Source organism: Ahaetulla prasina, chromosome 6 (assembly GCF_028640845.1).
Source record: "Ahaetulla prasina isolate Xishuangbanna chromosome 6, ASM2864084v1, whole genome shotgun sequence".
In the NCBI taxonomy this organism is placed as follows: domain Eukaryota; kingdom Metazoa; phylum Chordata; class Lepidosauria; order Squamata; family Colubridae; genus Ahaetulla; species Ahaetulla prasina.
Window position 1 is genome coordinate 22,311,792 of NC_080544.1, and position 18,251 is coordinate 22,330,042.

The 18,251-nt window shown below is 38.8% G+C and overlaps 1 protein-coding gene across 1 annotated transcript in view; it reads right to left on the reverse strand.

Moving 5' to 3' along the window:
* The window catches only part of CDH23 (cadherin related 23), a 719,962-nt gene that overhangs the window by 218,669 nt on the left and 483,042 nt on the right, over positions 1-18,251 (reverse strand). The window contains exons 18-19 of the mRNA XM_058188066.1: positions 7,536-7,608; positions 5,247-5,363 (exon numbers count right to left, since the gene is read on the reverse strand). Coding sequence (XP_058044049.1) covers positions 5,247-5,363; positions 7,536-7,608 — 190 coding nt within the window. The remainder of the gene's footprint in view (positions 1-5,246; positions 5,364-7,535; positions 7,609-18,251) is intronic.

Consider the following 18,251-nt stretch of genomic DNA (forward strand, 5'->3'; position numbering starts at 1 on the left):
GGAACATGACTAACTATCATGTTCTATGATACTATAGGGCCTCTGGTGGCTCAGCAAACTAAGTTTGTCTGTTATTAACACAGCTGCTTGCAATTACTGCAGGTTCTAGTCCCACCAGGCCCAAGGTTGACTCAGCCTTCCATCCTTTATAAGGTAGGTAAAATGAGGACCCAGATTGTTGGGGGCAATAAGTTGACTTTGTATATAATATACAAATGGATGAAGACTATTGCTTAACACAGTGTAAGCTGCCCTGAGTCTTCGGAGAAGGGCGGGATATAAATTAAAAAAAAACAAAAAACTAAGCAGAAGTCCTTTCCCTAATAGCTGCCAATTGCAAAAGTATGTCTTATGAGCTGTTGATTGACAATGGTGGGCGACTGACTGCTTCCTCCTGAGATGGTAGGAGTGATATAAGGCAGTCGAGTTGAAGAAGTGAACTCACTCAGTGAGTCAACCAGGAGTCTAAATAGGAGTTTGTCAGCAGAGTTTGCTGGGAGATTCTAAGAAATAAGTTCCCAACAAATTTTCTGTGTAGGCGGTTAACTTGAGGGTCTAAGAATTTAACAGGAAAATAATAGATGTTTGTGATGCCTTAATGGAAAAAAAAAGGACAATCAGGACTTACGGCATTTTTATATTTCTGTCTGTAAGCAATTTGCTATTTATTTAGAGTGCAAACTTGTAGTGATGTTGGAAAAGGTCAGAGGACTCAGAGCATACTAAGCTCAGAAGACAGGGATGAAGACTTATTAGCCCAAATAAAGAAGGCACTAGAAGAGCTCATGGAAGAAGCTACTCTCTATAAAGAATGCAATCAAACAAGAAGATAAGCCCAGAAGACTAACTTGTAGAGTTCATCAATAGCTTTTGGAGCCTTGAAGAAGAAACTGGCTTTGACGCTTCAGGGAGAAAAAGAAATGTTGTGGAACAAAAGGTAGGACAGTTGAAAAACAGAGAAGATGCAGATACACCTTGCAAGAAAAGAATCTCTGTGATAGTGATTCACAACTGTGAAGAACTGTCGCAAATGTGTGGAAACTAAATCTGCTAGTCATATTTGCCAGAAGCAAGGATCAGGGTGGGAGATGACAGAACAACTCCTAAGACTTACTCACTCCACTGTACATTATTCCTTCCTACTAATTCATTTGGGACAAATAATACTACAAATTATAGTTAACACAGCATCACATGAATGTTGACTATCTACGAAGGGAGTTCAAGAACCTTGGAGGCTCAGATCACAAATAGGATCACAGAGTTGGAAGGGATGTTGGAGGTCCTCAAGTCCAACCCCCAGTTTAGGCAGGAAAGATGATGCTTCCTTCCAAGCTATGGAAGTGGACTAGAAAGGGAGTAGAATACTGCAAGAAAATACCTGGTTATTCAAATGATTTTGATGGAAGAGATTTGGTTTCTGGAACCAATATCCACATTACCTGAATGGAGGAATTGAATGGAATGTGCTTTACAATGTATGGTAAACAATGTATCTAGCTCTTGGTGTAATGGACTTCTCAGAGCCTGGGAAAGAGAATGGTAGTTTGCAAAATATTACTGGACAACATGTTCCATATCTGCAAATCAAGTAGCAATCCCTTACTGCCTTAAGATGTGGTCAGCTGGAGTGTTGTAGTCCGCCAGCAACCTGCGGAGCTGGCAACAGAGTCAGACAGCGATGAGGCTGAGGAAGAACATGGGCCAGTTCTGGAGGCTGGGGAAGGGCTGGGTGATGGCTCTGCGTTGGAGGCAGAGGTGGGGCCAGGGCCGTCGGGGAGTGAGGTGTGGACTCCAGAGCCTCCAGAGGCTGACAGTAGTGAGGCAGAGGAACAGCAGGAGCCTGTTCCTAATGCACGCATGAGAAGAGCTGCCAGAAGGCAAGAGCAGCTCAAGCAAAGAGGATGACTCAGGAGTAGGGCCAAGAGATGATTGGCCCCTCCCATAAGGCTTAAAAGACCTGCAACGGCTCTTTGCTGGAAAACAACGTTGATAGCTTTGTCTTGTTGCATTGTTTTGTATCGGTGTTTTCTGAACTTTTGCCAAAAAGGCCTTTGGCAGTTTGCCTAATTGGACCAAGGTTGGTGATAGGACTGAGGAATTGTGTTGGGAGGAATTTGCTTTAGTTTAATTGAACTATGCTGAGAATGAGTTAATTCTCAGCTGTTATAATAAAGTTTGTTTGTTTTTACACTGACTGAGTTTCCTACTACCTACTTGGGCCTGGGTCACAACATGGAGAGCTAAAGGATCCTCAGCTTAATAAACCTACTGATAAATGGATTGAAAAATACATGCAAGATTCTGTAACCCCACCCTTAACTTCTGTTTCAATGTACCTGGTTAATAAGATCTTGTGAAAATCTAATATTTCTAATTTCGAATAATATCTATTAGGCATTTGGAAGTGAGGTTGGATCTTGCATGGGCTGGAGATGAAAACCCTGTGAAGAAAAACTCAGATATAGATTTGTGGTCTATAGAAGTAAGAGAAAATACTGCTGCATTGAGGCCTATTAAATCATTCAGTGACAACACAGAAAGAAGATTGGCTTCCAGAGTTCATGGCCTTCATTGTCTATAGCTTCAGATCAGCATATGGGAAATAAGCAATATTAGTTTGAACTCAGTGCAGGGAGGAAATATGATTTAATAGCTATAACAGAGATCTGGTGGGATGAGTCCTATGTCTGGAGTTCCACAGGTAGAAGTTATTGCTTGTTCAAAAAGAACACGGGCCGTAGAGAAGAAGGAAGACTAATTTGTGTTAAAAGTAAACACATCTGCTCATAAATCTTAATGAATAAACTTGGCAGTGCTAGAAAGAGATTTGGAATAAAATAAACTGAGGAATAAACAAAACTTGTACTGTCAACTATTGTTAGTTCTTAGTCTATTAACTAAAAAAATTTGTTTGCTACAAGTACTTGTGTATATAAATTCTAACTCCTATAATAGGTGTTTACAATAATAACATTTTAAACCCCAACTCATAAAAACAATACATATAGTAGGAGTATCAAACTCAATTTCATTGAGGGCCGCATCAGAGTTGTGTTGATCTTGGAGGGCCGGGAGTGGGCGTGGCCAGCTCGATGTCACTTGTGTAAGGGGCACCTATGGCAGCCCAAGCGCTCTGCCAGAAAAAATGGGCTCCCGAGCTCTGTTTTTGGCTGTGATGGCCTCCTGCAACCCTCTGCCAGCAAAATAGCCCTCCCAAGCTCCGTTTTCACTGGCAGAGGCACCATGGGCCAGTCCTTTGCTGTTTCTAGGGTGGCCCTGTGGGCCAGATATAAGCATCCCGCAGGCCGGATCCAGCCCCTGAGTTTGACACCCCTGACATATAGTATCATATATACATGTATGTATATACATACAAAACATATCTCCAAGTTAAGTTTGACTTCTGTCAACTCTCTGGATGACTCTCTGAAACTTTCTTGGCAATATTTTTGGGAAGCGTTTTGCTAATATCCCCGAGGGACTGAGAAGGAGGGACTGGCCCAAGATCACCCAGCTGGCTTTGTATCTAAGGCAAGACTAGGACTAACAGTCTCCTGGTTTCTATCTTGATGCTTTAATATATTTCCCACAAGCTACTTTCTTTCGAAGACAGATGAAATAATAATATAGTAATGGCAGAGTATTGAATGAACCAGATATAATAATAATAATAACAACAACAGAGTTGGAAGGGACCTTGGAGGTCTTCTAGTGCAAACCCCTGCTTAGGCAGGAAACCCTACACCATCTCAGACAGATGGTTATCCAACATTTTCTTAAAAATTTCCAGTGTTGGAGCATTTACAACTTCTGCAGGCAAGTTGTACTAGTGGGACATAAACTCTAGTGGGACATAAACTCGGCAAACCATGGTCCTTCCAAAACATTTCTGGCCCAACTTGCTGAAATCTTTCTCTCTCAAAAAGGTCTAAGAAGACCAGCTACCCTTGGCCTGATACCTAAATGAGAAGATATGGCATCTAATAAGAACATTGGGGGGAAAAAATGACTAAGTAACGTGAGAGTTCTTGAGAAATTTAAGATCAAATTCAGAGATGGATGGAAGGTACTTGACTTGATAGTACTAACAGAAAGATAATGGAAAAGTAGTTGATCATAAACTGAATATGGTTGGACAATGTGACATGGCAGGTATAATATTGGGATATGTGAACAGAATTATAGTTTGTGGGAAATGATTGTCCCATTTTTCTCTGCATCAGACACAGTCTACTTCAAATAGCGGGTCATAACACATTGCATTTTAAGACAAGTTCAGCTAACCGTTATTAAACTAAACCGAACACCTTTCTATTCTGATTCTCATAGTCAAGAGAGAATGTAGAAGTTGGAAGTGCTTAGTCATTAGAAAAGAAGAATTTGATGGGGATATGTTAAAGGTCTACATATACTGGAAAGGATGTCACCCAGTAGGAAGATGTATTGTTGGTTATTATGGACTTTAGTAGATAGAATACATGATTTAGGTTAAAGAAATATGATTCTGACTGAACATTAGAAAGATATTCCTAAGAACAGTGTGACAGTTAAATCAATTTCTTAAATAATCTGTGGCTTGTATTTCATTGATGTGACCAGGTGGAAGATAGTCAGACTGATACTTATTTTGGATTTCTACAGTGGGCGGATATAGTATTCAATGTTAAATGCCACTTCCATCACTAAGATCTGGGAGAGGTTCGTATTTCCAGTGAAAATGAAACAAAATACCAAGAAAGGCATTTTAATAGTTTCAACTTGTTTTGGTTCCCCCAAATCCTTGAATGCCATCCTCCACTCAAAAAGTTTGTATTATAATTGAATTGTAATTTTTAATATGACAGTGAGAAATGATTACATGTAGGCAGTGATATTATTAACTATATTTAACTAATTAAAATTAAATTATAATTTTGTCTTGGCTTTATTTTCTGGAGCAGGCCATTTCTGGCATACCATTCAAAAACAGATTATACATCTGAGCTTTAAGGCAATTTAGTCTGATTTACAGAAAGCATATAGCTTTGAATTCTGGGCAATTTGAACATTCATATAACACAAATGTTTCAGAAGAATTATACTGATTTTGTTCTGGTGTTAGGCAGTGTGATCTTCACATTCATATCTGTATTTTTCTTTTAGTGGACAATTGGTTAGATGAGTGAAAACAAAGCCATTCAATTAAAAAAAATCAAAAAATCAAGAAAACTGAAAAATAAGGAGAAAGTTGTAGTTGTACTTACCTGAACGAGCATTAATGCGAAAATGTGATGATCCTTCCAAAGAGTATATAATAGATTCTTGGCCATATTCTCTTGATCGGTCAAAGTCAGTAGCATTTAGAAATAGCACTGTTGCTCCTTGAAGAAAGCAAAAAAAATAAATAAATAAGATGAGTTTACAAGCCAAATTTATTTATTTATTTTGGAAAATTTAGATTACATTTGTATAGTTTTACTGCAATTTTGATTTGCATAATTCGTAATTCAAAAGTCTTTTTTTTTTCTTGATACATTTTGTTTCCTTTTAATTTTTATCTGTAAGCTGCCCAGAGCTACTATAGAGTCAGGCACTTTGAAACTGAAATAATAAACAAACAAGACTTATCCAAGCAGGGTACAAGGTAAATTGGCAATCTGTCATCAAAATTTGCTGTGGGAGATATGAATGGAGAAAAATCAGAAAAAAAATATATAATAAAGAAATGGAATGATCAAAGCACTGTACTAGAGATTAGGGCTCTATGTAGCTAAACAAGAAAAAAAAATCCATGCATTTCCCAAAAAAGGACTAGTATGGAAGCAACCTAAGGCCTGACTTTTCCATTCTAAGTGTCCTCTTAAGATTCATACTCCTTTCATTGTAAGATTTACGTATGTCACTGAGAAAATGACAAGTTGAAACTGAATTCCACGGGGAGGCACCCACTCGGGAAAGGTTGAATTAAGGATACAAAGTGAATCTGCGCTTCCTCTAATAAGGGCATGTGTTCAGGGTAACTCATTCCATTTAGGTCACAGCATAGTAGCTCAGCACTTAAGACATTGGGTTTGTCGGCTGAAAAGCCAGCAGCCCAGGTTTGAGACCCGAGCTCCTGCCAACCTAGCAGTTCAAAAACATACAAATGCAAGTAGATAAATAGGTACCACTTCTATGAGAAGGTAACAGCGCTTTTTGACACCATGACCATGGAAATGTCTTTGGACAGTGCTGGCTCAATGGCCTTGAAATGGAGATGAGCACACGTCCTATAATTAGCAACATTCCTTCACCTTTGTTTACCTCCCATTTACTTACAGTCAATAAATGTATTGTGATTGACTGAGATTCTGATTTACAATATGATTGAGAAAATGATTAAAAATAACAGCTTTAAAGTCTATATTAGGTACTTTAGCTTTAAAGTCTACATTAGGTACTGTGTTTATTCGAGATCACCAAAATAAAACACAAGAATGTATATTATCAATTCAGACACTACACTAGCAAAGGATGGAAGCAGCAGCAAAAAAGTTATAAAATTAAGTCAAGTATGTTAGTTAGTTGTAGCGTTTACAGCTAGTTATTTCAAGAGCATTCTACCTGCAATTGATGTGAAGTATGCAGTACAAGTTAACATTTTTAATTTGAAGATAAAGGATAACTATTGATATCCGTGGTGATTGAAGAGCTGTGGTGGTACAATGGTGAGAATGCAGCTAATTCACTACTCACTGCCAGAAATTTGATTCTGACCGGCTAAAGGTTGACTCAGCCTTCTATCCTTTTGAGGTTGGTAAAATGAGGATCCAAATCAGGGATGAAATGCTCCTTGTTCTGACCAGATCTCGCGATCCAGTAGCAATCATGGCTGGTGGTTCAGCAATCCGGTAGCGATTGCCGAACCACTGGCAACACCTGCCACCCAGGTGTCATTTCTTCCTGGTTTTAACGCACGCGGCATGTGGACTTCCAAGCCAGTAAGGAAGGTAAGTCGATTTCACCCCTGATCCAAATGTCCTAGAGAGGGCTGTAAAGCACTATGAAGTGGTTTATAAGTCTAAGTGCTATGGCTATTCATTCCATTTCTAAAATACAAAACCTGTAGATATCGTAATCTATCTCCTGCTATGGGTAAAGCAGGCAAGTTCCTACCTTGACAGGTATTAAAAGTAAGAATTTCTCTGTAATTAAAAACACACTTAGGGAAGGTAGATGAACTAATATGTCTCAAAAAGACTGTAGATGATGACCATTGCAAAGCCCAAAGGACTGAGGAGTAAACTGCATCTATGGAACCTCTCTAGGTGAGAAGAGGATGAGATTACCCATATGTGTTCTGGATGGCTGTCCCCCACAAGAAGACTGCCAGGAGAAAAACAAGAAAAAGAAGCCATTCCATGAAAGTTAGCTGGGTGACTTTGGGCAGCCTCTTTCTCTCTCTCTTCCTTCCCCCCCTCTCCTCCTCCCCCTTCCCCCCCCCTCTCCAAATCAAATCATCTCACAAGTTTGCTGTTATGAGGGATTGAAAAGGATAGAAACTGATCTCCTACCTGCCATGATATCCTCCATGACTGTGACAACATAGGACGGCTTGCTAAATGTGGGTGGATTGTCATTTTCATCCTACAAAGGTAAAAAGAAAATAAACATTGTGCCACCTGATTTTGGCAGCAAAACATAAATGTCCAACCCATAATAAAATAAATAGCATTTTGATGACAGTATATATTAACCCCACCTCAGTGGTGAAATCTGAACCAGTTTGCTAAAGGATCGCTGGGCGCACACATGCACTGTGCGCCAAAAGGAGGCTTGGGAAGGTAAGTAGAACAGTGAGGGGGGGAATCAGTTGTCCTATGTGGTTTAACTTCATTAGAGAGCAGGAAATCCTGCTTTTTAGCAAAGATAAACCGCGCAGCAAAGCTGATCGTCAGATTGTAACTTTTTTTAACTACCGGTTTGGGCGAACTGGTAGTTTTTACCACTACTGGTTCGCCCAAACTAGAGCAAACTGGTAGCATTTCACCCCTGCCCCACCTCCCCAAGGCCCAGTTTAATTTAACGAAGGAGTTTATCAAAGCCTGTCACTGAATGACTTGATCAATACCTTTTCTTCGTGTTTGTTCCAGAATTAACTTTAAAAAATTTGGACATACCAGAGAACACAAGGAGATGACAATATATTACACAAATGTTCAGAATCTAGTAGAATTCTGTTTTTTAAGTTTTGGAAGAATGTAAAATATAATGTAATCTCTAATTAAGTCTTAACATGTTCGACCCAACTATCTTTCCTCCCCCCCCCCCCCCGGTCTTGAATAATATCGTTACACCCACAAAAACAAGCCCAGATTCCTTTCTTTTACTCAAGTATCTCAGCAGTGATAGTCCCAAATTAGATCCTTTACTTACAAACAAGAATTTGCAGTTTGTTCTGTTACCCCCAGTTTAAAAATCACTGCTGCAATACATTCACTGTCTTTTAAAGGCTGAGCTGTCCAAATGCAACTCAGTATTCACATTCAGCATTTCTATCTGTTGGAAAAGGTGTTCCTTGTGTATTATTTATTATTTTGCTTTCTGTTTCCCAACACTTAAATACCTTAAATAATAATTATAAAACTATTAAAATAGTATATAAAAGTACCAAACTGCAATTATTATAATTTAAAACCTTATACCACACTTATTAAGGACCCGGTGGCTCAGGGGATAGGACATTGAGCTTGTCGATCGAAAGGTCGGCAGCTCAGCGGTTCAAATCCCTACTGCTGCCGTGTAACAGGGTGAGCTCCCGTTATTTGTCCCAGCTTCTGCCAACCTAGCAGTTTCGAAAGCACGTAAAAATGCAAGTAGAAAAAATAGGGACCACCTTTGGTGGGAAGGTAACAGCGTTCCGTGCACCTTTGGTGTTGAGTCATGCCGGCCACATGACCACGGAGATGTCTTCGGACAGTGCTGGCTCTTCGGCTTTGAAACGGAGATGAGCACCACCCCCTAGAGTCGGCAACGACTAGCATGTATGTGCAAGGGGAACCTTTACCTTTACCTTACCACACTTATATTGATTAAAAACAAGCTGCCCAGGGAGATTTTGTAAAGCTAAACACCTGGATAATACGTATTTGAGTATTAGTAGCTCAGGTTGGTAGCTAGGCTGTTGGTTTGACTAATTTGCATCTCATAAAAAGGTATTTAAAGACCTGTGTTCTGACAGACGAGCACAATTCAAAACACACTGACGATGTCTCCTCGAACGGTGATGAAACGTTTGCAAGCAAATTGCCAAGCTTGAAGCTCAGACCAACAGCCTAATCTGGATAATAGACAAGATGCAATTTCACAGCGTTATTCTTATTTTAAAATGTATAAGTAATCCTTGACTTATGACCGATTGTTCAGATTTATGACAGCCTTCGAAAGAGTGCTGTATGCTTTATAAAGCACTTCTGGGTATCTTAAAATGTGCTGCCCCCAGCCTGGCCAAAGGACTGTATTTTGGGTGCTTGGCAACCAGTTCATATTTGCTATTCCCACGGTCATGTGATTGCAATTTACAATGTTTTTTGCTGGTTTCTGGTGTTTTGTTGCCAGTTTCTGGCAAAAATATGACCTTTAGGAGAATGGATTCATAGTTCCAACTTTGTGTTTCACTAAACAACCCCAGTAAAATCAACTGTGAAATCAAGTCCTGGCATGTGGATGCCTTGATTTATGACTGTCATGATTTACAACCAAAATTCTGGCCTCAGTCGAGGTCATAAGTCAGGGGCTACCTGTACAGCATGGATATTTTCCTCAAGCTTAAATGGAAGCAAGTACACGTAGTCCTTGGCTTATGACCACAAGTGAGTCCAACATTTCTGTGGCTAAGTGAAACAGTTGTTAAGTGAGCCTTGCCCCATTTTGCAACCTTTCTTGCCACAGTTTTTAAATGAATCACTCCAGTTGTTAAGTTAGTAACATGGTTGTTAAATAAACCTGACTTCTCCATTGACTGTGAGTATCAGCTTGCAAAAGGGGATCACACAACCCCGGGACACTGCAATCGTCGTAACTATGAGCCAGTTGCCAAGTAGCCAAATTTTGATCATGTGACCACAAGGATGCTGCAATTGTCATAAGTATGAAAAACGGTCATAAGTCAGTCATGGAAAGAAATTACTGCAAACTAAACACAATGGACCCAAATTTGATGTGGTGGATAATGCTGCTAAAAAAGACCCAAATTAAGTATGATTTGTAAAAAAGTTGTGGAGACTCTAGAAAGAGTGCAGAGAAGAGCAACAAAAATGATTAGGGGATTGGAGGCTAAAACATATGAAGAACGGTTGCAGGAACTGGGTATGTGTAGTTTAATGAAAAGAAGGACTAGAGGAGACATGATAGCAATGTTCCAATATCTCAGGGGCTGCCACAAAGAAGAGGGAGTCAAACTATTCTCCAAAGCACCTGAGGCCAGGAGAAGAAGCAATGGGTGGAAACTAATCAAGGAGAGAAGCAGCTTAGAACTAAAGAGAAATTTCCTGACACTTAGAACAATTAATAAGTGGAACAACTTGCCGGCAGAAGTTGTGAATGCTCCAACACTGGAAATTTTTAAGAAAATGTTGGATAACCATTTGTCTGAAGTAGTGTAGGGTTTCCTGACTGGGCAGGGAGGGGGTTGGACTAGAAGACCTCCAAGGTCCCTTCCAACTCTGTTGTTGTTGTTGTTGTTATTCTGAAAATGAGCTGAATCCAAGTAAGGCAGGGGTGTCAAACTCAAGGCCACCGTGGAAACAGCGAAGGACAGGCCTGTAATGTTTCTGCACACAAAAATGGAGCTCGGGAGGGCAGCGCAGCCCTCCCAGGCTACGTTTTTGGCCATGACGGCCTCCTGCAGCCCTCTGCCAGTGAAAACGAAGCTGTTGGGGGGGGGGTGCATGAGCCCCCCCCCCCCCCGAGCTCAGTTTTTGCTGGCAGAGGGCTGCAGGAGACATCACAGCCAAAAACAGAGCTCGGGAGCCTGTTTTTGCTGGCAGAGAACTTGGGTCATCACAGGCGCCTTGACACGAGTGATGTCAAACTGGCCACACCCACCTGGCCACACCCACCTGGCCACACCCACCCTGGCTCCCCTGAGGTAAAATAGAACCTTGATGTGGCCCTCAATGAAATCGAGTTTTACACCCCTGAACTAAGGGCTTCAAAAAGAAAAGAAAAGAAAAGCATTTTCTCACAGCATCCCATTTTTTTTTTTCATTCTAAGTGTCATCTTTGCCACACAACCTTAAAGCCCAGCTTTGGTTAAAGGTCCGGCAAAAAAACAAATCCCAGAATCCCCGCATACTTTGTTTTCAGAAAAGAGGTCAAAGAAACAGCCAAATATGTTACACTGCAGTATCTGATGAGGAGAATCTTTTCCTAATTTATATAAATCTTGGGAAAATTAAGTAATAAAAAAAAGAAAAACTACAGTAATCTTTATCCTTTGCCTTTGAAAGCACCCAGATTATACAGCCTCTGTATGATACCAATACAGTCTAATGCAGATGTTTTAGCATTGATAGCTGTATCTTGTGAGTTCTAAAATACAGATAGGATAGCAAATTCAATATTATTCAATATTTATTAATAGATGCTGCTATATCAACATTTTAAGTCGTTAAAATACTTTTAATTACAATGAATAGTAGCAATAATCTATTGTCACTCACAAGTGCTTTGCAAGGAGTACATAATTAAGTAATTAACTCCTTCACTTTTCACACGTTAATTTTTTTAAAATTAAAATGGATTATTCTGTTCCTTTACAGATTAAGACATGAACAGTGCTGTCATAGGCAGGAACACAATTACACAAAATGATGTAATTTTCAGCTTCCCTCAATTATGCATCTTTCTTTCCTTTTCCCTTCTGGTTAATTCTTGAGCATTTCTGAAATTACTTTGTGAATTTCGCAACAAAGACGTCTGCATGACAATTTTAATGGATGTTGTCATGCACGTTTCTTCAAATCTTGCGTTTTCAAACATAATTTTTCAAGAGATTTTCACCCAATATAATACATACTTCCTTCTATAATTTATTTATTTATTTATTTATTAATTAAACTTTTATACCGCCCTTCTCCCGAAGGACTCAGGGTGGTGTACAGCCAAGATAAAAAGCAATAAGTATACAAAGTTAAAAATCAATTTAAAATACCTATTCAATAGTGGCCGAATTAAAACCGTCAAATTGACCAACCTAAAATACCCCATATAAAATTACAGAAGATTTAAAAATTTAAAATTTAAAATTTAGAAATTTAAAAAATCTAAAAAATCAGTCCAGTCCCGCTTGAATGAATAAATGAGTTTTTCATTCCCGATGAATTAATCTGAACTCCACCCTAAAATTCTGAAAAATATTCCAATAAGTCTTGTAGGTTTAAGAGTGTAAATTGCGTAAATTTTGATAAAAAGTAACCTATTTTTATCCATTTCTGAAGTAAGTGAATGTAGGACTGAACCTTAACATTTTCACCAATATTTACACAAGGTTTATTAATTAAAAAAAAGCAAACGGAAGAGTGTCATGATTGGCCAGCAAGTAGATTAATATTGTGACCTATCAGCTGCTGGCTCCTACAGCAGCGTATCAGAGGGGGAGGCGTGGGAGTCAGGATCAGCAACAAGGCAACCTGAGAGCTCTGAGGGGGAAGAGGGAATGGAGCTGACAGAAAGCGAGACAGAGGCAGAGCCTGCCCTCAGATGAAGAGTCAACAGCCCCCAGGTCTGGAGGTGGCTGATGAAGAAGAGGAGAAACAGCTGGGTCCAGTTCCTGACACGTGGATACACAGAAGGCAGAGGAGAGGAGAGCAGTGGAAATCCATGGGCCGATCTTTGGGAAGGAAAAGCCGCTGCTGCTAGCGAAGCCGCACCCTAGCTCTGGGGATAAAAGGCAGGGGCAAAGATGAATAGATGTAGCAGACAACTATTCATTTTCCAGCCGGCCGGACTTGCTAGCCTGCGTTGTGAAAGAAACTTTTTGCCGGGGCTGCTGGGACACCTAATAAAGGAATCTTCGAGTTAACGTCAGAGGGTTTGTCGTGTTTGGGGAGCTGAGTCAGAACAGTTAAAAACTGAATAAGAATATGGTTACTACTACATTCTCATGTTTTAAAAAAATACTCTGCCATCAAGTTGTTGTCGACTCAGATGCAGTAATCCAGCCTTTGCTAAAAATTATGTTAATTGATCATTCTCACCATTAGGAAATTTCTCTTTAATTCTAGATTGTTTCTTTCCTTGATTAGTTTCCATTCATTATTTCTAGCCTTCTGGTGTTTGGAAAATAGGTTGACCCCGTCATCTTTGTGGCAACCTCTCAAATATTGGAACACTGCTATCATGTCTTTCCTAGCCCTTCTTTTCACTAGACTAGCTATGCCCAGTTCCTGCAACCGTGCTTCATATGTTTTAGCTCCTTAATCATCTTTGTTGCTCTTCACTGCATTCTTTCCTGAGTCTCAATCTTTTTTTAATTTTATTTTTTTAATTATTATTTGGGAGGTAGGGGTGGTCTGGAATGATTCACAGGTAAGAAAAAGTTGTTTATGTTCTGATCTAAGCTTCCCCAAAAAGCACGAAGCAGAATCCTGGTCCCGACAAAACCCCTTTTATTAAACAAACAGTGAATTCCTCTCATTCGCCTTCAGCTAAAGTCTTCCAAGGGAGAATTTACAGTCACAGACCTTATCTGGCTTGAAGAGCTGCCAGGCTGATTATGTTCAAAACTTGGCAAAGAGTCTCGGAGAGTCGCAAACCAATTAGGCGAACTAATTGTCTCCTGCAAACTCCACTCCCCTTTCGCTCCTGTTTTATTCCCTCTGGGAGTAGCCATTCATCATCCACCTGTGGTCTTACTCCCAAGTCGACCCTTGTTCTTTAGCTGTTCCCTTCGTCTGCATGCGCACACTGGGAACAGGCTTCAGCTGTTCATCTGCCTCACTGATGTCTGCCTCTGAAGGCAGCTGATAACTGGCATCCGGTCCTGGCCCCCTCTCTGCCTCTGACGCAGAGCCCTCATCAGAGCCTTCCCCAGACTCCAGGACTGGCTCATGTTCCTCCACAACCTCCTAACTGTCTGAATCTTCTGCCAGTTCCGCTGGCCACTGGCAGGCCACAACAGTTTAAGTGCTTCCATTGCAAAAGAAGGGTTAGAACCCTTAACCAATACAAAATTGCAATCTGATTGGTGCTACAGCCTGGAGGTAGTTTTTATGTCACTTTCACGAGAAGCACACCTACAGGATCGGTCAACCTTTGAAATCACCCTGAGAACTATATCGGTGAATAGTGGCTGTTGTTATCCATATAAACAAACTAGCTGACTAGAGAGAGGAAAAAAATTCAGAAGTGTATACCTACAATCCAGCAACAAATTTATGATAATTAAAGAAGAAAGAAAAATATTCAAATGTCATGGGTAAAGATCAGTGCATCTGAAAGCAGGCATAAACCTTTAAACACAATTTTTAAATAGTTTGCAAAGGGGCCATTATAGATGGCCAATTAAATATCTATTGTCAATAAATCACGTTCCACATTCCCCAGCAATTTCACAATAGGAAACATCTTTTTTTTAAAAAAAAAATCCAACGAAGAAGTTATTCAGCAGGAAATCAACAGACACTAGCAATGATTTTATGTGCATTCTGCAAAGTATTCTAAAATATTATTTTCAATTTTTTTTAAAAAAAAGATTTAAAATAGGGACTGGATTAATTTTTTGTCCAATTGCAATACTTATTTGCTCCTCCTCTCCTATTTTTTATATTCTAATAGTTTCTCTGTATGGAAATAAAAACAGAGAAATACTTTTATGAAATGTTCACTTTTCAACATGCATTTTCATCTGGATGGTTTAAAGGAATCTGAGCTCTCATATATTTTTCTGCATAGAATCAAATTACTGGCAATCAATATACTTAAAGGAAGGGGAAAAACTGAAATACACTAGGAACGATCAAAGAAATTCAATAGTTTTCAAGTCTCTATCAAATTAGTCAGTATTCTGAACAGTACTTGAGGTTTTAACACACACACTTGTTGGAAAGCAAATCTTAAAACACTTGATCTTTTTTTCTCCGTTCCAGAAAAAAAACACATTTTTAATGTCATTGCTTTCCTTTTCAAGTCATCTGAACACAATATGCAAAAATTGTATTATGTTAAAAGTATGCCACAGACAAAAGTTTACATTTAACCACCGGTTTCTTGATTGCTGTTTAAGATAAATGCCTGATTGGAATGAGAAAGGCAGAAAGAAGACTGCAGCTGAGCAAACAACCCCAAAGTTTTTGCTATAATTTATATTATTAAAAAAAAACTTTCTAAACTAGTTTTAAATCCTGACTCTTTTGCTACCAAAGTCAGTATTTCCGGTAATTTCACATGCCGTTGATGTCTATTATAATATATAATTAATCACTCTTCTGCGTTTTTGGATTGTTTTTTTTTTTGTCCCAGTAGAGGGCCTTTAATGAACATTGGCATCACTCATGACCTTTGGGGAAGCGATGGTCGTCTAAAGATGGCTCAAAAAAGACTCTGGAGATAAGAGATGCCAGGGAATGAATTGGCTTCTTGACTTTTTTGGATGTTAAGAACCTTCTGAAAGGCAAGTTTCATCACACTGGGAGAGTTTCTTTTTATTCATGATGAGAAAAGTTTTATGTAAATTTAAGGATAACAAGTTTAACTTTAATTTTGGGAAAAGAGCAAAAGGGGAATCAGACAAACTAGCCAACAGTAATCAATTGCCTAATCAACCAACTCCGACAGGGCAAGCTACTAGTACTGAATATAAAATGAAAGCAAACTCCACATCTTTCAAGCACTGATGATGTTACATAGTTTGGTAATGAAACGTCTGAAAACAGACAATCAAGTTCAGAGAGTACACCAATAGAAGAAAAATATTCTCTTCTATTGGTGACCAGGCATTATTTATCATACTTCAGACACATTATGCAAATATGTGGAGTAGTCTGTAATGCAGGAAAAGGGGTAAAGAAAGAGAAGGAGAGGTTGGCTATGAACATTTCTTCTTGGAGAAAAAGTGGTTACTAAGAGTTGACATCAACTTGATAGCACATAATCAGTAATTACCAATCACCATCTCCAGGCCCAAGACTAGATTGGGTGATGGACCCTTCTATCATATTTAAGTCTTTTAATGACTACTGGTCTTTTTTTAGACTATCTATCTATCTATCTATCTATCTATCTATCTATCTATCTATCTATCTATCTATCTATCTATCTATCTATCTATCTATCTATCTATCTATCTATCTATCTATCTATCTATCTATCTATCTCCATCCATCCATCCATCCATCCTTCCTTCCAATGTTTTGGTTTTTCATTCTTTTATTGCTGTATTTTACAAGCAACCCAGAGTTGTAACACTAACAACAACAACAACAACAATAAAAAATAACAACAAAGTCGAATGTTTCACATTTAATATGTGAAAGCAGCAAAATCGCACAAACTGATTACAAAGCTAGACCCAACCAAGTTGTTAAATTAATCCACTGGTCATTATGTAAAAAATACGACTTGCCTGTATCCAAAAAGTTATGGGAACATAAAGTGGAAAAAGTTATAGAAAATGGGAAGGTGAAGATCTTGTGGAACTTTCAAATACAGACGTATCATCACTTGGAACACAACACACTAGATATCATAGTTGTCGAAAACCGAAATGTACAATTTATTGACATTGCGGTAACAGGAGATGTCAGAGTCGAACAAAAAGAACTGAAAAAATCATGAAATATCGCGACCTGGCCATCGAAACTACACGGCTATGGATGAAACATGTAACAGAGATACCCATTGTCATTGGGGCACTTGGTACCATGTCCAAGAATTTTATAAGATACATCAACAAATTGCAGCTTCCTGCAATAACACCAGCAGAACGGCAAAAAAATGCGCAACTCGGAACATCGTACATTTTAAGAAGGTACTTGGTTGATACCTAGGACGCTGGCAGCAACCCGTATCAACCACTAGCACCAGTCAATGGTATTTGTGATGCATTTTTGAATGTTCAGTTGACTGAGTTTCATATTTAATGAATAAAGTAAATAGTAGCAACTTTATTGTCATTGTAGGTGTATACACCGTATACCCATACAACGAAATTCACTTAACACCCAAAGACTTAACAAATTGGATGTTATACAAATTGAATAAATAAATAAATATATCGGGACATACTTATTTGTTCATGAAGTTCAGGACTCAAGATTGATTTGAAAGCTTGCATGTGTATATACACAAACGAACACACACATATCAGCAGATAGATAGCCAGTAGTAATGTGCACTGTAAATCATGCCTTGGTCCAAGTAGTGTTTTTTTTCTCAGTCTCTCTTTACAGAGTAGAAGGACAGGTGATTTAATAGCCACACCATTTATATCAGCCTATTTCAGGCTCAACAATCTTGACCATACTTATGTTTATTGGAACTAGTTTTTGTTTTTCTGATTGACACTATGAATTGCCACAAAAGCCCACAAAAGTAGTTTATCTAGCAGAAGCATCTCCAATTCATACCCCGTGCACATGTTTGCTTTTCAATACTGGAAATTAGAACAATCTAAATCTGTGCACAATTGAAATGTCCTTAAGTAAAACACTGAACACAAGATTTGTAAACAGCAATATAATGTTAGATTTTCAGTCTCTCTATTTGAAAGAGAAATGGTTTTTAACTGGGTAGGGTTGAATCTTTAATATTTGACTATATTTTTTTCATCATCATCATCATCTGTAGGATCAAAACATTTGTAAATAAACAATAAAGTGAGAATAAAGTTTTATTCTGTTCTATTCTATAACAGCACCTGAAGCAAAGAAATATCTTTTCTTTCTAACACACATAAGCATAAAGTTTGCTGACTCAATGCTCAGAATAGCGACTAGCATGTCAGCGAATGAGAGGTGGGGAGAAACATTACTGCTAATATTTCCTAGGATGCTAGGAAATTAGTTCCTATCCAGTAGTTCTGCCTTCAGAAGCTTATTGTCTCCTAATGGGAAAGATACAAAGTGAATTTCATTTCTTGATTAAAAATCAATAAGCATAGGATGAAAAAGTTTCAAACTCTTCCCCCCACCCTCTTATCACAGATACAGAAGCCTGCGCAGACCCACACTTGTCCTTTTCTTTCATTTGTCTTAAGTGAGCCAATTCATCATTATCATCATCCTCATCAT